The 27,582-nt window shown below is 39.3% G+C and overlaps 2 protein-coding genes across 3 annotated transcripts in view; one reads left to right on the top strand and one right to left on the bottom strand.

Moving 5' to 3' along the window:
* The window catches only part of LOC311607221 (uncharacterized protein), a 66,503-nt gene extending 43,697 nt beyond the window's left edge, over positions 1-22,806 (top strand). Inside the window, exons 2-3 of the mRNA XM_084798903.1 lie at positions 19,521-19,630; positions 22,710-22,806. Coding sequence (XP_084655029.1) covers positions 19,521-19,546 — 26 coding nt within the window. The 3' untranslated portion in view covers positions 19,547-19,630; positions 22,710-22,806. The remainder of the gene's footprint in view (positions 1-19,520; positions 19,631-22,709) is intronic.
* The window catches only part of XIRP2 (xin actin binding repeat containing 2), an 83,867-nt gene continuing 58,870 nt past the window's right edge, over positions 2,586-27,582 (bottom strand). For both annotated transcript variants that reach the window (XM_084798899.1, XM_084798900.1), the window contains 6 exons: positions 22,291-22,374; positions 21,840-21,912; positions 20,282-20,415; positions 10,141-19,513; positions 8,054-8,187; positions 2,586-2,719 (listed from right to left, as the gene is read on the bottom strand). In XM_084798899.1, coding sequence (XP_084655025.1) covers positions 8,093-8,187; positions 10,141-19,513; positions 20,282-20,415; positions 21,840-21,912; positions 22,291-22,374 — 9,759 coding nt within the window. In that variant the 3' untranslated portion in view covers positions 2,586-2,719; positions 8,054-8,092. The remainder of the gene's footprint in view (positions 2,720-8,053; positions 8,188-10,140; positions 19,514-20,281; positions 20,416-21,839; positions 21,913-22,290; positions 22,375-27,582) is intronic.

Here is a 27,582-nt window from a genome sequence, read left to right as displayed (position 1 = left end):
ATTCAAGCAAAATCTTGAAGCAGAAACCATGGAGAAATGCTGTTGGATGCTTGCTTGATGGTTTATGCTCAACTACCTCTCTTTTCTTTCTTTCTTTCTTTCTTTCTTTCTTTCTTTCTTTCTTTCCTCTTCCTTTCTTAAAAGTTTTATATAGTCAGAGGTTTGTTTTTCTTAAGAAACCAGAACAGATAATTTTTATAATAAGGAATGGGAATACCCTTTCTTTCCTTTGCTTTCTCTGGTTTGTATTTTTAAATGTAACAGTCTTGATATTATAGTAATTTCATCATTCCCCCTTCCATTTCTTCCCTCCAAACCCTTCCATAAACTTTTCCTTGCTCTCTTTCAAATTCATGGCCTCTTTTTTGAAAATAGTTAGTGTGTGTATGTGTGTGTGTGTGTGTGTGTGTGTGTGTGTGTGTGTGTATACGTGCATGCATGTATTCTTAAATATATTAATACAAGCATTGTTTGTATAATATTACAGTGCCCAGGACTGACTGTTTGGTATTGGATAACTGTTTGGTGTGCCCTTCTGCAGGTTGCGGCCCATTAGCTTTGCCATTTCCACATCAGCATGTTCATTGGTGTGATTTTTGATCGGCTTATATTTATTCAGGCAGCATTTCTGATGAGAGTTTATGGGTGTAGGTCTTAGCATTCCTTGGCTTTTAACATAGGTGCTGGGGAAATCTAACTTCCAGGCCTCATCCGTGAATGTCAAGTACTTTATCTACAGAGATATGCCTGCCTCTGCTTCCCGAAAATGCTGGGATTAAAAGATGTGGGCGACCATTCTAGGCCTCCTAAATATTTCCCAAATGTGGGAAAACTTGGTATAAAAATATATAGGACAGAAACAAGCCACAAACTTATAGGACTTTGTATCTCAGGGAATTCAGTTTTATTTCATCAGTATTATAGAGGAGGCATATAAGAATTGTGACAAATACCAGCAGTACAAACCCCCAGTCACCATACAACGTAGGAAAAACAGTACCACACGTGCCATTTGAGAGGAAAATGGGGCCACCTTGTTTCACCTCAGCATTCCATTCAGATCAAAACTGAACTCATTGTATTGTGGAAAAGATGCAGGGAGGGTGATACAAGAAAGATGAGATTATGAAATGCTATCTTTATAATTTCATCAAAAGGCTAGCAATGATCCCCAGGGATAACATCATCCCTCAGTGTGAGCTGCAAGTGGCTAGAGACTTCTCAGTCAGCATCACTGTCACTGTAGCGCCTGTCCCGTTTAATCTGCTCTTCCACAGTCAGATGGTGAGCCTGGCACTGCATGCTGGAGAACACACGCTTAGCTGTGCATCCCTGGCTCTGCGCATCTAAGCCCATTTTCCTACCACTCTGAGCGGCTCCCGTGGCTTCACACTGCCAGCATTTGACGTCCTTTCCGAGTTCTCTTAAATACAAGCAAGACATATTTTTAAGTTGATCAACAGAATCTATTAAATGACACCCGAGGATGTTATGCTTCTTGGAAAAAGAAGTGATTTTCACAGTGTTAGAAAAGAAAAGGTGTACATTTTTGTTATTTTCATGGTTTCCTTTAATGTGTAAAAGGTTTACACTGGAAGAGGCTGCAAGGCTTTCCCCTTTAGCTGATAAGCCCTGCTGGAGGCCTGGCTCCGGAGGCAACTGCACAGGGCTGCCTGCAGTCACTCTGTGAGCCGTTTTCTCCAGAGCCAAGGCTAGGGCGTTCTTGGAGGATGCCTTCTGAGATTCAAATACATCAAGTAACTCTGAGATTCTAGATGCACTTTTTAACCTTTTAATTTGGTATTTGCTTGCACAGCAATTTGTTTCATTGGCTGGCTGTAATCGGTGAGGATCTTCTAAAATAGATGTCTTCTGCCTGCCATCATTCAGAGAGGAGACAGCCGTGGCAGCATTGTTATTGTTATTATTATTGAGGTTCTCTCTACCATTTTCTGGCCCCACCTCATCATCAGTGTTTGTAACTGGCAAAATGTCTACACCATCAGGTTCATTGGCATGTTCATTCTTTTCCCTTTCATCACTCTGAACACACACATTATTGTCACTCAGCTCTGTCCCACTCTTCCTCTTATTTTTCAAGCCTTCAGTGTCATTCAGCTTGTCCGGCACATTCCTCTTTGCTTCTTTCTCATCTTTTCTTTCTTCGTACACTTTCGTTTCTCTTATTCCTATAACGTCCTCTTTCTGACAAATATGTAGACAGGGCTGCAAAACAGGGAAGCTATCTTGCTCTCGCCCCTGATATTCCAAACTTTTCACATGTCCTATCAGAGACTCCCTTTTGAATTCTGGGGGGACAGGGCTTAACACTTCGGGTGGCCATTTGGCCTTACTCACTTTGAGCTCTTCCTCAGGGGGAAGGTTTTTCTTAGGCATCTCCTGGCAAGGAGGCCAAACAATTTTTAATTTCCCCCTCTCCCCCCATATTCTCAAATCATTGTTTTGCCACTTGCTGTTACAAACACCTGTATGTTTAGTAAGATCCCCAAGCAAGAGGGTATCTGCTGTGGGGTTTTCACACACATCGGGTTCTCCAGTGGAAAGTAAATCAACTAAGATGTTTTGGTTTTTGCAATTCCATCGATCTTTATGCTGCCTGTGTCCAAAACCTTCATCATAATTTCCTTTAGACTTAAAAAGTTGTTTAAAGTGAGGCTTGCAGTATATTTGTCCATGAAGTGATGCGTAATTTCCCAAGCTGCCAAAAGAAAAGAAATACTATTTAGTTTTCTGTACACTTCCTGTAAATTCATAGAGAACTGTGTAATTATTTTAGTAATGAGTCGGAGATTCAGTAAGACCCATTTATTACTGAAAGGAAGAGTCCGGCTAATTGAAATTCCCGTTATGTGGGTTGTCACTATCACCCACTGTGATGTGTGGCTTTCAGCACTTAGAATTTCACTCCGTATATTACCCAAGGGTAATAGGTGGTCTCAGGTACAGCACGTGCCATTAGACGGAGGGGCTCAATCCTGTGCCAACACAATGACTTCTGAGGCTGGAGTCCAGACACAGAATGGCCAGTGCCAAGAGCTGTTCTTGGTACCACCAAACTTTAAAAAAAAAATAATGAAAAAAAGAACTCTTTGTGACACCAGGCATGGTCGTACGTTCCTTTAGTCCCAGCACTTGGGGGACAGAAGAAGGTGGAGGTCTGTGAGTTTGAGGCCAGTTTGGTTTACATAGAGTGTTCTAGGACAGTCAGAGACACACAGTGAAAGCCTATTGTCCACAAGCAAAAAACAGAAGAAGAAGAAGAAGAAGAAGAAGAAGAAGAAGAAGAAGAAGAAGAAGAAGAAGAAGAAGAAAGAAAGAAAGAAAGAAAGAAAGAAAAAGCAAAAAAGCTCTTTGTGTTTTCAAGAAAAGACTGCATCAAATAAAAAAAGGAAAAGAAAATTGGGTTAGCAGGCTGTTCCAACGTGTCATAGCAGAAGGTAATGAAATAAAACATTTGAGACATTTGAGATAGTCAACGAAAGTAAATATCAGTCAGAGATTTTAATGTTAGCAGAAATGCCTTCCTACCATGAAGGCCACGGGCTGAATATTAGCCGTATGATAGAATGTAAGGAATGCTGGATCCACCAAAGAACTTTCTGATGAGTGTCAAAGAAAATACACTTGAATAACTAGAATATCTAAACAACTACCAGTGCTGGCTGAGCACGAAGCACTAATAAATTCCATGATACTTGGAGGATGGAAATGAAAGGTTAAGGGAGTAGAGCGGGAACTGTGTGCAGTCAGTGTCTAAATGACCTGGCATAGGTGATACAGTAACTTCCCCCTCCCCCCCCCCAAAAAAAAACATTAAGAGTGAGTAAATCAAATCAAGAATAAATTTTATAAAACTTTGGATCATTGTTTGGCACTACTAATACATTTTATTATTCAACTTAAAAAAATGTGTATTTTTGTCTATTGTATCTGTGTTCACTACTTGAGTGCCTGGTACAGGAGGAAGCCAGAATGGGGCATCAGGTCCACTGGAACTGGTGTTAAGGCAGTTGTAAGCAGCCATGTGGTTGCTGGTCTCTTATACCCAGGCTAGCCATGAACTCACTATGGAGCTATGGGTGACTGTAAACCTAGTGCTGGGATTACAGGCTTGCCCTGTAATTACTGTTCTTGGGTGATGCAGCACTCTCTTGCAAACTCATGACCTTGTGCATGTTACACAGATACCTCACCACCTCATTTGCATCACCAGTTCCATTCTGAGGCTAAAGAAATGAATATAAGACATTGTAAATCTGTTATATGTTTTCATAGTACTTGGCACTGAATCTAGGGTTATATATGTGCTAGAAAAGGTCTCTGCCCTGAGGCATATCTCAACCTCACTTTTCATATTTTATTTTTAGAGAGCATGCTATTTGATTGCCCAAAAGGATCGTGATGTTATTTTCACTTCTCAGCTGCAGGGTAGCTTAGAACACAGGTCTGTACCACTGAACCTGGCTCCATCTTCTTTACAGTTGAGGAATGGAGGACAGGACATACAGACATAGAAGGGAAGCGGCCACGTAGGCAAGTTCTGAATTTTGGTTGGGGATATAGTTGAGCTCACAGGGTATAGTGTATGTAAACATTTATTAGTTCTTCCCACTAAGAAGGCTTAGAAACAAAAACTGAAAGAATAGAACAGGTACAGAGTGTGCTGACTTGAAGTAGCGCATGTCATTAGAGCAGGGTTTCTCAACTGTCCTAATGCTGTGACCCTTTAATATAGTTAATTCCTCATGTCATGGTAACCTCCAACCACAAGATTATTTTCCTTGCTACTTTATGACTATCATTTAGCTGATGTTACGAATTGTAAGGTAAATATCTGTGCATTCCGATGGTCTTATGTGAACCCTGTGAAAGGATCATTTGACCCCCTAAAGAGTCTTTCCTCCTCAGTAAAGAAGCCTTACAGCAAGTATGTAATTAGAACTTGTGTTGGGATATGTAAAGCTAGGCTGCATCTGTCACACAAAGAGGAAGCCCAAAAAGGCAAAAGTACTCAGGAGACAACTGAAAGAGAAGAGATTCCTCTGGGCAGGGGGAAGAGAGGTGAGCATCAGTCGATGCATTTGATGTGAACCCAATCAACTACCACCACGAATACATACACATGACTAGTAAGTTTATGAAGACCACATTTTCTTTCTTTCTTTTTTAAAGGAAAATTTTTTAATTAAAATTTTTTTATTTAAGTAATTTATTCAGCTTACATCTCAATTGTTACCCTCTCAAGTGTAACTTCCCGTTCCTCCCTCCCTCCCTCTTTCACCCTATTCCCCACACTTAGGTCTTAAAAAATGGTTACTTGACCAGGAATAGTGTACACTGTGGGTCTAATCTAAAATCTAGCTCTACTTGTCAGTTTGGAAGTACCTAAGACAAAGAGAGGGATGAGATAATTTGTGAGTGTGAGCAATCAGCAACTTCAGACTGGAATGATCTACAGGCCAAATGTTCTGTGCTCATACCAAATAAATTGCCATGCAAGAAGCAAGTGCAGTGGAGGTTTAAAGATTCAAAAAAGAGTTGTAAGACACAACAAAATAAAAAATAAAATACAGTGCTAGAACAATATACAAGGGTGGAAAAATTAAATAAAAAGACATGATCATTAAAATTGTTTTTTTTAGTAATGGGAATGTGTAGAGGTGGTATTTAAAATAGAATACATAAAAGAATCTTCCAATATGGCTAGCAAAGTTTTATTCTTTCTTTTGTTTAGTGGTTATAATGTGTTCTTGCTATTTTTGTTTGTTTATTTCTTTTTTTGTACCGTGTATTCGACTTGTTTGGCCTTCTTTGTATTTTTGACACATCACTTAAAGGTGTAAGTCTTTGAGTCTGCGATTTTGACTCTTCATTATATGTCAACCTTTACTAGAGGAAAACATTACCACAATTAATGTCTATGAGAATTATATTAGATCATGTTGTCAGTAGGAGAAGTGAAAGAAATGAATTGAGGGTTAATTAGGAAAAATAACTAGCCTGTCCATGAAAGTCTAAATAAGCTTTGTGAATGATATAGCCTTCATTGAGGCCTGATGAATGAGTGCATATTAACCTGATGGAGGTCCAGCTGATGGATATGAAACATCCCTAAAAGGAGGGATTTATATGGCACTAGCCAGAAGTATGGGAGAAAAACAGCTATTTACTGGAACTGGAGGGCAGTAATTCGGTGTTGAAAGTAACATGTAACTGAGAAAGACTGGGTACTCTTCAATAATTGGACGGACACAGGGATAGATTTGAACTGCAGGTAAATTAATGTTTTAGAAGCTAGCCTACATTTCAAACAGAAGCAACATCAAATTTGTGTTTTAGAAAGATCATTTTACTACATTAAGGAAGATATTCTTAGGCCAGATTGTTGACAGTGGCACTGGTAACAGAAATTAACACAGGGAGACCAGATTGCTAGCTATGGTGGCTACGGCATGAGCCTAAGTGAGAGACAGTACGTGGAAGGATAGTTGGGTTATGCTTGTGATGGAATGTGCACAGCTTAAGAGGGATTGTAAGTCCTATAGTTAAAGAAGTGGGTAATAGCTTGGGTGTAAGGACTGAAGGAAAAGAATAAATGAACGATAACTTTATGATTCGCTTATGGTTAATGTTCATGTCATTTATGTGTACAGAGGGATAAAAACAAAGCTCAGAGACTGAACGGCAACAGTGAGAAGAGAAGGGTCCCATTGGCGTTCTTATTCTTACTGAGACATCTATTATTGGATATATGGTGCAATCCTGCCCAACAGTACCCCGTTCAGAGTTATCCCTACGTGGAAGACTGTTTAAGTTAAAGGATGGTATGTAATTCACCAGAAGGTAAAATAAATGACAAGAAGGCTGTATGTGCATTGCTGCCTTCTGAAGAGCTCTAACATTTCACTGGTGGTCAGAAAAAGAGTCCCCCGTCTGGGTGCCTGCAAGGGAGCACCCCAAAAGTAGAGGGGGATCATTATGCTGTGTTGTCATAGAAACTAAGGGAAAATGATGTTGCAATCAAGAGTATTTGGCATTGCCAATTAAAGTCAGGAAGCTGATTGTCTGAGAGGTGCACGTTAGATTCAACAAAATAAATTCCGTTCAGCATTATTTCAAACTACAGCCTTACCAAATGCCGTGCTCGTTTCAATGCATCTACTTTGAGACAAGTGGGAAAGGAAAGCTCACAGCACTGTGTTGATTTAGCATGCGTCTTTTTCTTCAGAAATAAACAGCTTTTCCAGGACCTGTCCCTAATATTGTTCCCAATTCCATTTCTTAACTTACATAATGTAGCTCAAACAGATAAGATCTTTACCATCACCTGCTGTGGGATACCAAGTGTCCCTGGAACACATCCAGACCTATTCGTTTACAGCCACACCCTCCTGTTCTCTGTGACCAGCCATTCCTAGACTCCAATGAAACATGAGTCCTGATGGGAACAGAATAGGCTGCCAAATGCCAATATTCACTATGTGCCTCTTACAGAAGGAGTTTAGAGCTTCTAATTTAAAGCTTATTACTTTCAGCCACAACACTAACTTAAAAATTCTGACTTGACCAGCTATGCAGGTTGCTTTCTTACCCAAGTGGTTCCACAACTAGAAAGGTGGCATTTGAAAGGGAAGGGTTGGCAGCTACACTGAGCACACAGTAAAACAGGAGTCACGTCTTGCGTGACTGTAGTAGGCAGATCTGGAAAATTCTACTCTCCAGACCAGCGACTTAACTTGTGGGTTACGGCGGCCCCCTTTTGGGAGTGACAAATTATCTTTTTACAGGGATTGCCTATGACTATAAGAAATATCAGATACTTATATTACTGATTCTTAACAGTAGCACATATTGCAGCTGTAAAGTAACAATAAAAATAATTTCATGGTGGGGGGGGTCACCACAATATGAGGATCTTTACTAAAGGTTCATAGCATTAGGAAGATTGAAGACCAGTGCTCTAGAGACTAGAGATTACACACATGCTCCAGGGTTAGTTAATCTATGCGACACACTCAATAAGACATTTTACCTCAGTTTACTGCTGCAATGGTGGCATCGGAAGCAAGATTTATGAAAATTCTGCTTGTCTGCTACTAGACACTCCATTGGATAAACTGTTTTTTGACAAATTATGCAAATTTCCTTGTCTTGGACCAGCAGTTTCTAAAAATGAAAAAATGAATAAAGACTTCTATATTTCAATTTTTAATAACAATTGTAAAAGCATAAGAAAACAATTATATTAATTATCCGTGCAGATAAAGTGAAAAAGCTGTAAAAATTGCCTTTAGGTCTCTTTGTCTGGACAGTGTATATTAGCAAAGAGGATCTGAAGCAAAAATTCAATGCCTCTACCACATACACCTTGGCTTATTACACACCAGACACATAAGCATGCATGATGCTGACTTATGTTAATGCATTAAACATATAAATTAAACTTTTGAAGAACCTTAAGAAAATGCATCATTTCACACAACTAAACTTCCTATACATATAAAGTTTTACACAAAATCTTAATCTTTAAAACCACATGGATAAATTTTTCTAAAGTACATAAGTTTTATAAGCGGGAAGTTATATAATTTTTAAAATACTTTTTCAACAGTGATAGGTTTGCCTCATGACGCCAACCATTATCTGTCTTGTAATGAAATGCTCCCATACAGCACATGTGCCTGGACCTCTAGTCCTTATGCACCCAGCTTTAGATTTTCCAGCCTTTTGGATCCATATATGTGCTCTTTCTGGTTTTTTTTTCCTGCTTCTCTTACCCACTTCCCATTGCTCTCCTGTGAAGGGTAGTCCTTATAAATAGCAGTAGTTACCTCAATAACCAATGGACATAGATATATTGATTAAATATGGGCTTTGCTTTTCACCATCCTCTGCTGAGAATGACTCAGCTGTTTTTGTCATTGTCACACAGGACAGCAAGGATGCCAAGGTCCTTCTTACAACACCTGGTCCAGTGCTTACACTCTGCGTGTCCATGACTGACAGGATCCCTTTGCCTCTTTGATTCCAGTTGGGATGTTTTTCTCTACTTAACACCAGCTTCTTTGTGTTGTCTATGGTTTTGAGCTGTCTTAACAAAAACTGCACATTTGAAATTAATTAGACAGCTTTGCTTAATTATGCCAGAAGCAAGGACATTAAAAAGCCATATTAACTTGATAAACTAGACACATATGTTGTAAATATGAAAGGCAAAATTATTAATTTCAGTGGTTTTTATTTTTAAGTTTGCTGTTTCCTTCAATCTGTCTAAAAGCATGGACCATATTAATGATGCCTATTAATTATGTCCGATCCTTTTTATCATGAAGCCTCATTATTTGTAAAAAGTGTAGAAAACAGAATAGAGTGAGGCATCTTCTGATGTTAAAAATATCACTATGCTCAAATGATTAATTCCCCATCATCTGAACACAATACATAGTTCTTATCCTCATCGGTGAATGAGGTTAATTTGGGGCTCTTATTCATAAAGGTGAAAATATCACTTATGGAAAACCTTGGTTTCAGTGGATGGTATAGCCTCAACTCAATAACAAAAGCTCATATGTCTAACATTACATCTATAATTTTATCAGATTGTTGAAAATTTTTACAGCATGTTATGCATACTGTGAGTTCTGGCTGGGGCTATCCCTAAGGTGTATTGAATTCAATGTAGAGGCCATTAAAGCATGCAGTTAAAACATATCAATACCAGGCTAACGGTTTTTTATCGGATACCACCATAAAGTACTTAATGAAGTCAATTTTGTCATGACATTTTAATAATAAGTTTGTTCTGCAGCAAAGAAATCATTGCACAATTGCTAAACCCACTACAGTGGTTATGTCTGATGCAATCTTCAAACTGTTATTTAACCTGAGTTTGAACACCAGGTTTAATAACGAATACGGCAGAGCATATTAGATGTTACTGTGAAGAAGAAAGTGGAGAAAGCAAGGGCAGTAGAGAATTCGAAGCTTACAGGGGTAGCGGTTAGCCCTAGCTTGTTACTTGGTTATTTCCACACACTGTTTTAATTGCAAATCTGCTGGCTGTGGCACACACGCTTTCCGATGAGTTAGCCGTCTTTCATGCGCTAAAATCCCATTTACCACTTCTAAAGGCGGATTCCTCCTGGAAGGCCCTGCTCACTTCAGTTGCATGTGCCTCTGAGGTCTCATATCCCAAGCTCTTGAAAACTCTTTCACTCTCCTGCCATGTCTCTTGAAAATCCCTTCTGAAGTTTGTAGGTGAATCTGCAATGTCTAGGATGTGGCCGGCGATCACGTCTTCATAGGTCGGTGGGGCGTGCTTGAAGTTAAAGCCAGATCTACCAGCTTCTGAGCTACTTGATGACGAGGTTGCTACCTTTGACCCAACAATCTGACTGTCGAAAGCATCCATGCCTAAGAAATGCTCCCTCATAGACCTCGCTTCAGAGTAAGCCCTGGGCTGCATTGCAGGCACTTGTTCTTGGTGCTGCCTAGGATGTCTGTAAGAAAAGCCTGTAAACTCAGCATTTCCAGACGATGATAATCCAAATTCCCCCTTACAGAATGTGTGATTCTCTTGTTTCATGTTCTGGTTTATTTCGCCATTTGCATAAGTTCTTCTATCTGTCTGTGCTCCGAAAACCGGGCCATTCTCAAATTCCCTAAACCATCTGTTTATTTCATTTTCACGGCCATTCAGAAAACGTTCAGCCACTTGAACAGTTTGATTGGTGGCTTCAAATCTCTCTGTGTGTTCTGATAGGCGAGGCCCTCCCACCTTGCGGATGATTTCAACTGCATCGTAGCTTTCGGTCTCTGGCATTGCTCTATTGACGGAATTCATTCCGTCTTTATGAACGTAAGTCTCCTTTTTTTCTATCTTCCTCACTTCCTCTTGAGTATCTACAGACTCTCGGAAGGACCCACTAACTACATGGTTTACGTTTACAGGAATTGTGATGGTGGGCGGAGAGTCCCCGCCACGACTTTCTATCTTAATTTGCCTACGGAGTGTGGCGGGGGACATAACCACTTCGGATCTCTTCTCTACAATTGGAACTGGAGTCCCTGGTGAACAGGGCATGGTGCCTCTGGCTAACCTGGCTGTGGTGTCTTTGAGTCTGACAAGTTGTTCTGAGCGACTCCTGGGCGGGGATGGGGGCATGCTTGTTCTGTGAAGACTAGATGTTTGCTCCAGGGGTCTTCTGGGGAGAGGTTCAGTACAACTGTTCTTTTTAGGGGACTGAGAAAGCTCACCCTTTGTGGGGGTTTCTGCTCGGCGGGCAGTGGACTCTATTGTAATGAAAGTTGGTGATGGTGGACGAGTTTTCAAAGAGGGAGGAGCCATCTTACTCTCTTCTCTCTTAGCCTCCTGATATGCTTCAGCAGGATTATGAGTCACTGCCTCATCATGGTGGGTTGCTACTTGGAGGTGTGTTAATTTTTCTTCTACAGTTTTACTTTCTTTCTTCTCAGTGCATTTATTAGAGCTGGCATTAACATTAGACACTTTCAATGACATTTCATTAAGACTGGTAGGTTTATCTCTCTGCTTTCCTGTTGGGGAGGCCATCATGGCTGTTTGAATTATATGTTCACAGTGACCGAGCATATCTTCTGCTCGGGTTTTAATATGTGTTATTTCTTCTTTGACTTTTTCTAAATTATTCTCCATGGCAACACGAACTCCATATTCTCTTTTTTCCTCACTTATCAGCCATACTGGGACAATATTTAACAGCATCTGAAATGTTTTCAGGCCACTTTCATTTGACTCTGCTTCAAACTGTTTTACTCTTGACAAAAGCTGCTGTAGCTCTTCCCGTTTTCTCAAGAATTCCAGTATATTTATGTTACATTTTCCATCATCCTGCAGGGATCCCTTCACAGAGGAAAATGAAGATTTGTTCTCTGTTATCTTTTGCTTTGACTCTTCAGTGTTAAGGAAGGCCTGTCTCTGCTGTGTGCCCTTGTCTCTAAGACATTTTTTCTCCTGCAGAGCATTGTATTGCTGGGGCAGTTTGTTATGCTCAATTGTACTTCCAGAAGTGTGTATTTGTGTCTGCTGAAAGTTCTGCATCTGGGAGTCCAGATGTGTATCTATGATCTTTTGTTGGACTACCCTTGGTACTCTCTGGTCCTGCAGATATTCGTGCTTTCTTTCAACTACTACTCGGTCGTCTTTTGAAGTGCTCATCGAGGACTCCTGACGTTTTTCTTCACTCCCTAGGACATTTCCTCTGTCAACCACGCCAAATCCTCTTTGCTTCTTGGGAACTGTTTGGAGCTTGCTTTTATGGTTTTTCTCTGCATATTCTTTAGGCATTTGTATTGTTACCCTTTTCTCTGCTTTAGGCGACTGAACATACTTTTCGAGCACTGATTGCTTATCAACACACTGCGAACTTGCTTGGGTTTGCTTGATTTCCTGGTTCATTTGTTCAGCGCGGCTTTGAAAGTCAAGCTCAGATTGCTTTACATGGCTTTCAGAACTGAGGTCTGCTCCAGCCAATGTTTGATCTAGAGTTGGAAGCTTGACAGTTTTCACTTTGAAACTTGGGGAGATGGGTTTGCTTTGGGGAAAGGGCAATCTGTCCACATGTTGCTCAAACGTTTGCTGTGTCTTACGTTCTTTGTGCCTTTGGCTAATTTCAGAAGCTGATTTTGATTGGAGGATGTCCCTCGAGCTCTCTATGCCTTCCTTTCTCAGGGAAAGCTTATCTTCTGAAGCTGCTAGAATATGCTGGAGCCGCTCAGTAGCAGCTGACAATGTGGAATCTGTGGAGAGCTGGCTGTCAGAGGATGTGCCTGCATGCACAGCCCTGTTCTTCCAGTCCAGGTTAGGCTGTGCCCTAGTGAAGTCCGCATCCTTTCTGGGTGTGGAGATTGCCTCAGATGCTTTGTGTAACTCTATTTCTTTCTCCTTCTCTGAACAGCTTTGGTGGTGGGGTTCTCTTTTGATGATGCTGTGGCAAGAACTCTCCCGCCTCTGTTTCTCAAGCTCTTCCTCCTTTTGTTGTCTATATTTTTCTTCAGCAATCATTAAAGGTGTCTTAAATTTTCTCACGTAAGGCTTTGGACTTGGTAGTTCTGAACGTGATGGGAGTGAGTGGGATTTAACAAGGGGTGCTGTCTGTTTTCCCCTGGGTGCTGGGATCTCTGGGACTGGCTGAGGGAGTGAATTTGCAGAATCAACGGGCAGCTGTTTTCTTTCACCAAGACTTTTTCTGAGCACTTCCTGCTTTGTCTCTGTGTGTTCACTACTCATTGTTACCATTGATCTTTTCTGATCCTCTGAGAAGGTAGTTTTCATTTCCGTATCTGACAGTGATCTTTCCAGTTCACCACTTGGGGAACACTGGCTCATTTTATCTTTAATTCTCTTGGGAAGTTTGGGTTTGGGGAGTATTGGAGGTGGTGATTTTCCTGTTAGAATTTTGGCCTGTGAGTGCAGCTGATGAGAATCCAAGGCTTCTGTTTGGGAAGACTGTTGTATGATTGCTTCCCTGTGCTTTTCCAGAAGAGAGGAGGAAAGCTGATGTACTGGTTGAGATGGAGTTGGTGGAGGTGGAGGAGGGAGGGATGCTGATAGACATTCTTGTTCAAATTTCTCATCTACTGATGGAGGAAGAGGGAGGTTTGGGAAGCCTTCTAATTCAATCCTTGTCTTCTCTGTGGATGATGAGGGAGGAAACTCATGTTTTTCAGGCAGCAGCATTAAAGGTGGTGGAGGTGGGAGAGGAAATTCAATTTCAGATGATGCATTGGAAGGTGGCGGAGGAGGGGGAGATGGAGGTGGAAGGGAGCCCTCATTTTCTTTTATACTACATTCAGGGTGAAGGTTGATTGGGTTAAGGCACCTCTCCATTGCCATTTTTAACTCTTTGGAAGTATTTGTCTTCATTAGAAAGTCCTGGTTTTCTAAACAAACATCAATTTTCTGTTTTCTGTCAGTTTCCTGAAACATTTTGTGGCTTTTCCCAGAAACTCTCCCTCCTGGTACACTGTGTACGTCCTTATCTACAGGTGAAGGTTGAAGGTTTGTGCCATTTTTCTTCATGTCTTTGTTAGAATACTGCCTTTCCTGACTTACTAAGGCTTGCTTCTGAAAGTCCTTCATCATCCCATGCATTTCTCTAGCTGCCTTGTTGGCCAGATGCTGGGTGGGTTCTGGAGTGTCACTTCGTACCTCTGCTGATATATTAATGTTTTGGGTGTTTCTTTGACTCTTCCTATAAGAATCCTGGAGCTGCCACTTCCAGTGGTCATTCCGTAGTTCACAGGGTTGGGTCTGTTGCTTTCCAAATGCTTTGTCCGCAGACTGGGTTGAGCCAAAGACATTGTCCTTTGATTCTTTCACATTATCTGATTCCTTGGTTTTTAGATTTTCCTTCACTGACATGGTGGCAGTCAACTGTTTACTCATGTGGTCTCTTCTACACAGAAATTCTTTGCTGTCGGTCCAGACACCCATTTTGTCACCCATGTCTAAGACAGTTTTCATAGCTCTGTGTTCTGAGTTAGACATTCTCCTAAGGCTTTTCTCAAGAGCATCATTGTTTTGCTCACGATCAATGACAATCTTTACAGTGCCCTTAGGAGCTTTAGGAAGATTGGCCTCATCTCTTTCTTCTATTAATGACCGATGGCAGGTTGTCTGCGAAGTTTCATCAAGAGTGCCTAGTCCTGCTTTCTGCCTGCTTGCTGACTCAAATGGTCCTGGCACTGGTTGAAGAAGACTTTTTTTGTCTCTCTGGGTAGCTGCTGGATAAATCCCTTTTTGTCTTTCTGAGAATCCTATTATCCCAGGTAGTACATCTTCCTTGATTATTCCTTCTTTATTAACCTCTTTGAAACCCCTCTGTGCTTCTTTCAAAGACCTTAATGATGTTTCAAGATCATCTAGGATCAGCTCTTTCTTCAATATTTCAGTCCTGATATTTGTAGCCTTCTCAAGGGACTCAATGGCTTGCCCAAAATCACTGGAGATGCCACCAGATTGCTTAGACCCTTCCTGTCTGTCGCTTGACTCCTTAAGTGACTTGAGTGAGGTCAGCTTGCCATTGTTCATAGTTTCTTCTGTTTTAGACACTGTTTTCTGATTCATGGCTTGGCTGAGAGAATTCAGGCTTGATTTCAAATCACCTTTTATAATCTCTTCTTTTGATGTCTTATAAGATGAACTCTGAGGCTCAGTCATGAAGACTTTGGCTGTATTATGCACATCTCCTGGGATGATGTCAGTTTCACTAATAGTACGTTCAAATGAAGATTTCCTTTTCTTTAGTAGGAATTTTGTGCCCTCAACATCACCACCAATTATATCTTCCTGTCCTTCTTGCGTTCTATCTGTGTGTGTTTCATTTGACCCTGTTTGGAGTTGTTTGAGGTAATCCAAAGCTCCAGCCTCTATACATGTTGTAAAGAACTGAACATTTCCTCTCTCTGAGGCATCGATTTTTGTCCTTTCAGACATTTTACCATTTGATGTAGAAGATAGCAGATTATGAATGGTGCGCCTCACGTCACCTCCTATGATGTCTTCACGCTCAGGCTTGTCACCAGCATTTTCATGAAGAAGACAATAGATAGTCATGTTAATATCTCCCTTTTCATCTTCTTGAATTAATATACCTTTCTTTGTACATCTTTCCTCTGAGAAAAGATTTTTTATTGCTTGTTTTACATCCCCTTTCATTATCTCTTCCTTTTCAACATGAAATTCAGTTGATCTGCTTAGTAATTGAGTTTTAGTCAAATTGACATTTCCCTTCTCTCCTTCGCTGACACATATCTCTTTCTTTGCACAGTCTCTTTGGGAAAGTAAGTTCATCATTATGTTTCTGATATCAGCCCTGATCACTTCTTCTTTCTGTACCTCAGGAGTTTTTTGGTTCATGAGCTTGTATTTTGCCATTCTGACATCGCCGACTTCATCAGCTTCAATAATAATTCCAGGAGCTTCAACAACTCTTTGGGAGTAAAGGTCTTCCAAGGTTTCTTTGATACTTTTACCAACAATTTCTACCTTTTCTACTCTAGTGTCATTAAATTCATGAATAGGTGTTGTTTCAAAGAGCCATGTCGTTGTCTTGACATCTGATGGAGGAATTTCTTCCTTAATCATTTCTGTGTGACTTTCATCTACTTCCTTAATAGAATCCAGTGTCTGATTTTCAAAAAGCCACACTGCTTGCTTAACATCACCTTTCTGCACATCTTCCTGGGTGACTGTCTTGATATTTTCATATTTGGACCCTTCTCCTAGCTCATCTATGCTGTGAGTTTCAAAGAGCCACGTAGAAGTCTTAACATTGCCCTTTTGAATTTCATTGACACTTACTGTTCTTATATAATTCTTCTTGCCAACATTTTCAGACTCAAAGAATTGCTTACTCATCTCCACATTGCCTCCTTGAATATAGTCAGCAATGGGTACAACATTAGGTGATTTGTCTGAAATCTTATCCAATGGTTGAGTTTCAAATCTGTATCTGACCGAACTCACATCCCCCTTCTGAATGTCTTCCTGAGTGACAGATTTAATAACGTATACATCTTCTGATTCATTAATGGAGTCTAATGGTTTTGTTTCAAAGAGCCACCTTGTTCCCCGTACATCTCCATGAATTACTTCTTCTTTTTTAACTGTCGTCACTTCATGATAAAACCCTTCTTGATCTCGAATTGCATAGAGAGGTTGTGTTTCAAAGAGCATTTTGTAGCTTTTTACATCACCTTTTATTACTTCTTCAGTATTTGTTTCCCTGGTGCTGACACCATCAGATTCTTCTTTAATCTCATCCAAAGAAAATGTCTCAAAAATGAAGCACCCTTTTCTCACATCCCCACCTTGTATGTCTGTCACGGTCTTAACCAATCCATCACCTTCTTGATTTTCTTTTATCATATCAATAGGTTGGTTTTCAAACAGCCACCGACAACTTAATACACTGCCTTTCTGAATGTCTTCAATTTTCAGGGTTTTGATCTTATTCAAAACATTCTCTGAACTGCAACTTATAGAGTCCAAGGACTGATTTTCAAACTTATACTTCATGCCAGAGACATCCCCAGATTGTATATCTGTCTCCACGGGCTTGTTTTCTTTCCCGTCATTCCCCTGTATGTTGTCCAGATTTTCTGTCTCAAAAAGAAAGCATGCTGTCCGAACATCCCCACCTTCTATCTCCTCCTGCTTTACAGTTTGCAGTTTGACTGCTGCTCCGGAGTCATCTTTTATGGCATCAAGTGGCTGTGTTTCAAAAAGCCAGGTACAGGTTCGAACATCACCTTTATGAATATCTTCAGTGTTGGTTATCATGGAAGCTTTTTCATAAAGAGACTCCATTGGCTGGGTCTCAAATAGCCATTTACAGGTTTTGACATCTCCCTTAACAATATCTGTAGTTTCTTCAGTTTTGCTGTCTGTCTCTTCCACATTGCTAAAATATTTAATTGAATCAAGAGGTTGCGTTTCAAACAACCACCTAGCAGATTTCACATTCCCAGCCTGTATTTCTTGAGCAGATATTCCTCTAATTATCTGAAATTTATGAAGACTTTCATCAAATTGGTCAATGGGTCTTGTTTCAAAAAGCCACCTACAGCTTCTTACATCACCTCTTAATATTTCTTCCTGCTGGACTGTCTTTACTTGATGGTATTTTCCAAGATGGTCTTGAATGGCATACAGTGGTGTTGTCTCAAAGAGAGATTTGTTTAACTCCACTGTGCCTCTTGTGACTCCTTCTACCTCAATTTGATGGGATGCATCAACCTTAATTAAATCACTGGATTCAAAGATGCGCGTATAGTTCTTTACCTGGCCTCTGTCAACTGCTTCCAGTCTCACTGTCCGTGTATACTCTTTCTTCTCTTCCCTAATGTCTTCTAAAGGTTGAGTTTCAAAAACCCATTTTTGATGCTTAACATCTCCCTTTTCTTCTTCAGAAGCGGTGATTTTTTGAAGCTTTCCAACATCAGGACTGTCTTTTAAAGCCTCCATTGGAAGAGTTTCAAATAGATGTTTCGTAGTTTTTACATCACCCCCTATTCTTTCCTCAGGTGATGTGGGATCTGTATCAGGAGTGTCTTTTAGAATGTCTAATGGCTGTGTTTCAAACATCCAACACTTTTTAGAAACATCTGTACCTATGACTGCTTCTTTTTTAAGGACAGCCTCATCTGACTCTTCTTTGATTTTCTCCAGAGGTTGAGTTTCAAATAACCACTTTGCTCTACTCACCCCACCTTTGATACTTTCTTCCATGGATATTCCTCGAACAACTTTAATTTCAGTGATATCCTTATTAATCGTGTCCAAAGGCTGTGTTTCGAACATCCAACGTGCTGTTCTAACATCTCCCTTTTCAATGTCTTCTCTTTGCACAGTTTTGATTTCTAGCATTTGGCCTGAACCATCTCTAATGACGTACAGTGGTTGGGTTTCAAAGCACTTTATGCTTCTCTTAACGTTTCCTTTAATTTCTTTGAGTTCTGACCTGAGTTGTAGTAAGTTTACTTCATCCACTGAGTAAAGCTGGCCAAGTTGATCCAATTGTTGAGTTTCAAACATGTATCTCACAGTCTTGACATCTCCCCCAGTTATATCCTTTATAACATTATAGTCTGTTTCTTCTTGGCCTTGATGCATTTTGTTCATTGAATCTAAAGGCCTTGTTTCAAACATACACCTTGCTGTACAAACATCTCCTCTAGCTAGCTCAGGAATCTTCTCAGTGTTTCCTTCAGTGCCAGCAGAAGGAACCCCCAGGGCATCTATTGGTTGTGTCTCAAACATCCAAGTAGTATACTTCACGTCACCCCCAGCAATGAGTTCTTGGTCAGCGATGCCTTTGGAAGTGTACCCTTCATCTGTGGAGCCATTGTTTATAGAATCTAGTGGCTGATTCTCAAAAATCCATCTCATTGACTGTACCTCTCCTTTCAGAATTTCATCCCACTCCAGGTTTTCTCTTCCTGAGTTCAGATCTCTCTGAGTGCTATCATTTGTATTTTCAAAAACATACCGAGCTTGTTGCACATCTGCTGTAGTTGAGTTCCCTGAGTTTGTCTGGCTAGAAACAATTTCAGAAACCTCACTGATGTAATCTTTTTCTAAGTTTTTTCTTAACTCAGGATGTATATGTCTGTAGAGGCGGTTTAATTCATACAAATTTCTTTGTTTAGAATATAAGTCTTTGGGGATTGGTAGTCTTCTAGGGGGGCTGGGGAATTCAGGGGACTGGGAAAATGCTGTCACATCCATTGGCACTTGAAGTACCTCAGGTGGGGGAGGAGGGAATTCTTCCATATTTTCTAAAGGAGTGCCGTTAACTTGTGCCATGGCTGTTGAAGTGAGACTACGATTGTTATAGCTTGAGGCTGAAGTTTCCTTCCTCTGGCTGGTTGATGTGTAAGAAGAAGAAGAAGAAGAAGAAGTACCTACAGCTGATGATGGCTTTAAGGTTTCTTCACTGTCATTTTCAATCTTTAAGGGAAAGAAAATCAAAGCTTAGAATGATGATTATGGTATGGAGATTTCCTGAGCCCCACCTTTCATCTGTCCACACCAGGATTCTCCAGTGATGACTTCCTTGGAAAACAGGTATGCATTGTGTGTAAGCCTACTTGGGAGAACAGTCAATATGCGTTAATAAATACCATTCTACTTTTAATAATAATGCTCTTCCATAAATCAATGGGTCAGTATTTAACATTAACAAGTTTTTTTTCCTCCTTTCTTTTTTCCTTTTGAGACAGAATCTCTTTTGTAACCCTGGCAAACTTTGAACTTGCAGAGTTCTTTCTGTTTCTGCCTTTCAAGTACTGAGATTAAAGGTGTATGTCACAATGCCCAGGTTAACATTTATGCAAACTCTTAATTTCCTCCTCTTTACTTGATGAGCAGAGTAAAGAAATGAGAGAATCTACAGAAAGAGAGAAAACGTCTTGAAGTACTTTCGTGAGATTTTTACATTTGTAGATTTTGAAACAGAACATGTAACCATCTGACATTTAAAGTTGACTTAATTACTTTATTTTATGTTAGAGACTAAAAAGTGTGTATGATTTTCTGCATTCATCTTCTCCAGTGTTTAGGAAGATCTTACTCTACCTCATAGATCAATGCCCTCTTTCTGAAATAGAATAAAAATCTAGTACAAAATTGTCTGTTAAGAAAATGCCACAAAAAGGTAAGTATATTTAAGCATGATTCTAACACCCAATATGTTCCTGTATAGAAAATTTACCCTACCTTTATGCACTTGGCTGGTGCTGTTGTTTCTTTATCACTGTAGAGGAACTTTTCCTGGGCAGACTTTTCAAATTGTTCTTTTAAAATCTTGGTGGAAACCTTCGGAATCTCTTCATCTTCTGGTGTATCAATGACTACAAAGAGAAGTAGGAAACAGGGATGCCGTGCAATGCATAAAATGGTATTTGAGAAGAAAATGCTATGCTGCTTTAAACTCCTTGTCATGTAAAGTAAGGAACAAGACTCACAGGAGACATTTATGCAAACAATATTACTAAATCTAGAAATTTAGAAGTGAAGCAAGAATTGTTAAGGAAGAAACACAGAAAAACATTTGGTGGTGGGGCAGGAGAGATGGTGCAGTGGTTGGGAGAGCTTGCTGCTCTGGCAGGGTTCCTAACCTTAGTTCACAACGCTCATGCTGGGCAGATCACAACAGTTTGGGAGTTGAACTGCAGTGAATCGGATGCACTCTGAAGGCTCTCTCTCTCTCTCTCTCTCTCTCTCTCTCTCTTACACACACACACACACACACACACACACACACACACACACACACACGACATAACTAAAATAAAACCTTAAAATAAAATTGATATAGCTATATTTTCAAAGTTTCTGCATCCATGTTCTAATTCTTTCTTTCTTTATCATTAATTTATTTAGATTACAACTCAATTGTTATCCCATCACTTGTATCCTCTTGTTCCTCCCTCCCTCCTCCCGCTTTCACCCTATTCCCCTCCCCTAGGTCTATTACCGAGGGGGACTTCCTCCCCATGTCCTAATTCTACACTCAGGAAAAAAATAATACCTCTCAAAGAACAAGAAGAGTAGTAGAGGCCTACTTTTCTTATATGTTTTGGATATTTTGGAATAAGTTCTCATTCTACATCTCACTATGGAGTACAGGATAGCCTTGAACCTCAAGCAGTCCTCCAGATTGAGTCTCATACTTGCCAGGATTACTGACATGAGTCACAGAATCTGGCCAGTAGAATGCTTCCTTTTTTAAGCAGCAAGACTCAAATAATACTTAGGACATGGGAGGGTTAAATCTTTCCTTTCCTCTCATCAGCGAAATAAGACTTTCCCCCTTGTACAAGTGGACAGCTCCATTTTATCTTCTACAAACATCTAGAAATTTCCATGTAATCTCACCTCTTCTCTTGCTTGAGATTTAAACATATTAGTTACTAAAGTTATTATTATTATTAATGTAATGTAGGTAATTTTATTGTCAGGATGTTTTATAAGCAATGCATTTTACTCTAGATCCCAGGTTAAAAAATATTCAGTTGTTACCTTATCAATCTTTTGGAGTTTAGGATGAGTTTGTCATAGGTCTGATAGGTAATGAGCTATTTTTAAAAATATTACATGTACTACGATAGTCAAAATTTACTTCTACACAGAAATGCTATCTTGTCCCATTTAGGGACATGAGTCACAGTTACTAAAGTTACTTGGTGGGGAGGACTGGCTTTTTAAAATCTTCCAACTGCAGACACACCAAAAGGACAAAGATAGTGTGGGACCAAGCATTCCTGACTGTTACCTGTTTCTTGAACATATTGATGAAACTGCGAAGCTTGGTTGGTTTCTTCAGAGCACTTTTCATGATGTGACATCTGTGTTTAAAAACAATTTTAAAAGAATAATTGTTTTGAAGAAGTTGGTGATTTGCATAGTGAACATAATCTTCATTTTACAGTGTTTTTCTTCTGAAAATGTGGTATGTGTTTAGCGATGCGATCTGCTATTTCTATTGTTTGTTTTAATGTGCACTCAAGTTATAACAGAACATATGTGAACAGCACCTAACTTTGGGCATATTTTTAGGGTACTTTTTTATTTTTAAAAAATGTTTAAACTGGAAATTAGGGTGAGACACACTGCTGTATATTTATACTAAATACATATAGTAAAAGCATATGCTTATACAAAAGCCAGAAATTCTACACAGTTCTGGAGATCATTTGAAAATGACTGTGTTCCTAAGCAATTACCATTTCTCTTTTGAAGACATCAGTTCCATGTGCTTTAGAAACTTCTTTATTCCTTTGCATTTCTTGTCTGCTGTGGATTGTTTCCTGAAAATGAACAATCAGACATATAAACAGACAGGTAATTTCTTAAGAGATGTCTAAAAATGAACTACTTTATTAAAGTAATTTCTGTGACAGATAATTCTGAAAAGTGGAGGGAAGAGGAGGAAGAGGAAGAGGAGGAGGAGGAGTAAAACCAGGAGCAGGAGCAGCAGTGGTGGCAGCAGGGTCTTTCTCTGTGTAACTGGCTACCAAACAAAATGCTGCAAATATAGTGATTTAAAATGGCATAACGTAATTGTTTTGCACATAGTCAGAAATCCTGACTATGTCTCACTGGGTGTTGACAGGCTTTAAAAGATATCAACTCTTTTCTGCAGGTCCTATGGGAGAACTCATTCCTTTGTGTTTAGAAGCCTCTAGAAGCTGCCACTCTCTTTTGCTCAAGATGCTCTCTTTCACCTAGCTAAATTTATTTCCCACCACCACCTGTCTGATGTCATCTTCAACTTCTAAGGATATTTGTGACTATATTGTGCTGATGCAAATGGACCTGAATTTTTCTCATCATATTATCAGGTGTCTGACAGCTTTATTTAACTGTAATCTTAATCCTAATATGGAAAATAATTGAACATATTCAGAAATTCTGGGGATGAAGATATAGACACCTTTAGAAGCTGTTGTTCAATCTGCTTCCTTCTATGAGTAGCTTTGTGTCTAGTGTGTGAATGAAGATGAAACAAAAACAAATGAAAATAAAAGTATTTTGTTTATTAGACACATTATCCTATGTCCGTAACCTGATATAATATTTATATAGATTATCCAGTATGATGTGATATACAGGGTTTAATTAAAACATAAAACCTTTTAGTATAACCAACATAAACATGGCATAATGTGACAGCAAATATGTGTCTGTCTTTATACATGAGAACATTTTTTTTTTTGTTTGAGTTAGGACAGGAAACTCACCTGAATTGAAATTCCTGATAATATAGGCAATTTTAGTCCTTCTTTTACTGTGGAGCACGGTTATGACACAAGTGACTGCTAAAATCGTATTACCAGAAAATAGTGATGCTTAAACATGCTCGCTGCTGCTCTATTCACAATAGCTAGAAGTCTCTCAACAGAAGAATGAATAAAGAACATGTGGCACACTTACACAATGGAGTATTACTCAGTTGTTTAAAGAAAATGACATCATAAAATTAAATTTGCAGGCAAACGGACAGAACTAGAAACAATTGTCCTATCTGTGCTAACCCAGACCCAGGAAGATAAATATGATATTTGTTTGTTTATGTGTGGGAATTAGCCACTATGTCTATTATAACCAAGCTACATTCTGTAGACCCAGAGAGGCTAGGTATAGAGGAAGGAATTAAAGGGAAGCACATGGATCTCCCTAAGAGAGGAGAATATGGGACTAAGAGGAGAAGATGGAAAAGAGGAGGGGAGATGAGGGAGGCGATGAAGGATGAGATAACCAGAATTGAGAGGCATCGGGGGAACCTAGTTCAGTGGAAATCTCCTTAAAAACGAAGTCAACACTAATGAAGGAGCCGAATAAAGGAGGAGCCAGCGTCCCAGCTGGCCATCTCTTTGTCACCAAAGTCTACAGTACTAGAACTTGGTTACATACAATTGAGCTGATCGCTAAAGTGTTCTGATAGTAATCCCCGAACCATCCCCAGGCTGTTGCCAAGACAATAGGTTGCTCTACAAACTGACAGCAAGACCCTATCACTGAAGACAACATTCGCAGAACACATTGAAGATGGAGAGGGTGAGCGCGTGCCTACATAGAGCCTTCATTCCTATGTCTTAGTGCCTTTGATACAGGAAGGTACTCTGCAGACTACCAAAATAGAAAAATAGACACCAAAACCCATCAACAAACTCTATGATTTACAATGCTCACCTTCTTTAAAAAAACATGCTAGGGCAATGGTAGCACAAAACTTGTGGGAGTAACCAACTAATATCTGCTTTGACTTAAGGCCCAGCCCATGAGATGGAGTCCATACCCTACACCATGTATATGACCCAGAGCCAGAGACTGGGATATAGTGTAAAGCCAAATACTACTGGTCTTAAAAGAATGATAAAATTAAACTTAATGATATTCTCCTAAACTCATAGATCAGTGTCTTACTTAGGAAACATCAGAGAAGCTTCCTCCTGCAGCAGATGGAAATAAATGCAGAGATCCACAGCTAGATTTTATACAGATAAACAGAGACAGAGAGACACAGAGAGGCAGAGACATCTTGGAACAGATGGCTCTAAGTGAGATACCAAATTCATCCCCTCAGTGCTCAGAAAACCACAGAAGAGGAGGTAGAGTGTAATAGCCAGAGGGGACTAAGGACATCAGGAGAACAAATACCTCTAAATCAAATGAGCAAAGCTCATATTAACTCACAGAGACTGAAGCAGCAAAGGCCGGATGGCTCTACACCAGGTTGTCTGTGTATATATTATGTACACATTACAGTTTTCACTTTTGTATTTTTATGGTACTCCTGAATATGTGAATGAGTGTATCTCTGATTCTGGTGCCTTCTCTTGGGATCTTTTTTTTCTGACAGTTTGCCCTATCCAACTTCTATGTGATTGTTTTTGTTTTGTTTTATCTTATCATATTTTATTTTGTTATGTTTTGTTATCTCTTATAAGCATGTTCTTTTCTAATGAGAGGCAGAAGGGAATGAATACAGATGGGATGTGAGGTGGGAAGGAAGCAGGAGGATTGTGGGGAGGGAAAACTAGAATCAGGATATATTGTATAAGAAGGAATTATTTTCCAATAAAAGGGAAACACAATAAAAAAAACCCAAAATATTGGAAAACTATTATTTAAAGATTAAGGCTAACATAAATGAAATTATATAAACTTGGGAAAGAATATACAAAATGGGGGTATGTGCACCAGAATGCATGTGTTTGAAATTATATAAAAATTGGACTCTCACATTCATATTTATGTTTAAGTGATTAATATTATTTTTGAGATTTGATTTTTAAAAATATTATTTGCTATTAGTAAGTAGGAATTATCAAAGTAACTGTGGTCTCATAGAATGAGTTTGGTAATGTTTTTCTGTTTTCTATTTTGCGGAATAGTTTGAAGAGAATTGGTATTAGATCTTCTCTGAAGGTCTGGTAGAATTCTGTGCTGGATATACCAGTGGTTGGGAGACTTTTGGAATGCCTCTATTTCCTTAGGTGTGATAGGACTATCAGTTTGTTTACCAGATCTTGATTCAATTTTGATAGTTGGTAACTAACAAGAAATGTGTCCATTTCATTTAGGTTTTCAAATTTTGTGGCACATAGGCTTTTGAAGTAAGACCTGATGATTCTTTGGATTTCCTCAGTTTCTGTCAGTATGCCTCCCTTTTCATTACTGAGTTTGTTGAATTGAATAAGTCCTATAAAGAATTACATGAAAATACATTGAAACAGATGAAAGAATTGAATAAATTTTATAAATAATAATAGGAAAATTCAATCAAATTGGAGAAAGAAATGAATCAGACTACTCAAGACCTAAAGATGGAATTAGAAGCAACAAGGAAAACAGAAGCTGAGGCAATCTTAGAGTTGGAAAACATAGGGAAGAGAACAGGAATGACGGACACAAGCCATACCAACCGAATACAAGAGATGGAAGAGAGAATCTCAAGTTTGGAAGATATAATCAAAGTTATCAATACATCAATCAAAGAAAACATTAAATCTAAAAAGTTCCCGATACAAAATACCCAAGAAATCTGCGACACTGTAAAAAAGACCAAATCTAAGAATAATAGATATAGACGAAGGAGAAGACTCCAAGCTCCAAGGCCCAGAAAACTTTTTCAACAAAATCATAGGAGAAAACTTTCCCAACTTAAAGAAAGTAATGGCCATAAACACACAAGAAGCCTACAGAACTCCAAATACATTCAACCAGAAAAGAAAATCCTCCCGCTACATAATAATCAAAACACTAAATGTACAGAACAAAGAAAGAAAAGCGGCAAGAGAAAAAGGTCAAGTCACATATAAAGGCAAACCCATCAGATTCACACCTGACTTCTCAACAGAGACTATGAAAGCTAGAGTGGCCTGGACAGAGGTCATGCAAACATTAAGAGACCACAGATGCCAACCCAGACTCCTATACTCAGCAAGACTTTCAATCACCATATATGGATAAAACAAAATATTCCACGACAAAACCAAGTTTAATCAGTAAGCACAAAGCCAGCCTTACAGAAGGTGCTATAAGAAAAACTCCAACTAAAGAAGCTAACTACACTCAGGAAAACATAGAAAACAAATAACTCCATATCCACAAATCCAAAACACAGACACACACACACACTCTAACACCACCAACATTAAAATAAAGGAAATAAAAACCGCTGGTCATTAATATCTGTTAACATTAATGGCCTCCACTCCGCGGTAAAAACACACGGGCTGACAGAATGGATGAAAAAACAGGTTCTATCATTCTGCTGCATACAAGAAACTCACCTCAACGATAAAGATAGATGTTACCTCAGAGTAAAGGGTTGGAAAACTGTATTCCAATCAAACGGGCCGAAGAAGTAAGCTGGAGTAGCCATTCTAGTATTGGATAAAATAGACGTTCAATGAAAATTAATCAAAAGAGATGGAGAAGGCCATTTCATCCTCATCAAAGGAAAAATACACCAAGAGGATGTCTTAATTCTGAACATCTATGCCCCAGATGCAGAAACACCCACATTCATAGAAGAAACGTTACTAAAACTTAAATCTCACATTGAACCCCACACATTGATAGTGGGAGACTTCCACCATCTCTCTCCCCAATAGATCATCAAGACAGAAACTAAATGGAAAGACAAGGAAGCTATGAGGCATCATGAAACAAATGGACCTAACTGATATCTACAGAACACTTCGCCCAAACACAGGATACCCCTTATGGAACCTTCTCCACAACTGACCACATACTTGATCACAAAGCAAACTTCAGCAGATACAAGAAAATCAAAATAATCCCTTGCATTTTATCAGACCACCATGGATTAAAGATGGAACTCAAACACCAAAGAAACAACCAAAAGCCTACAAACTCATGGAAACTGAACAACTCCCTACTCAATGACATTTGGATAAGGGATGAAATAAACAGAGAAATTAAAACCTTCCTAGACTTCCCTGAAACTGAAGGCACAACATACCCAAACTCATAGGACACAAGGA

The sequence above is a fragment of the Acomys minous genome (genome assembly GCF_964271855.1).
Source record: "Acomys minous genome assembly, chromosome: 10".
NCBI classification, from domain to species: Eukaryota; Metazoa; Chordata; class Mammalia; order Rodentia; family Muridae; genus Acomys; species Acomys minous.
Note: the sequence above shows the minus strand (reverse complement) of the source record. Positions and strands in the feature narration are given on the sequence as shown.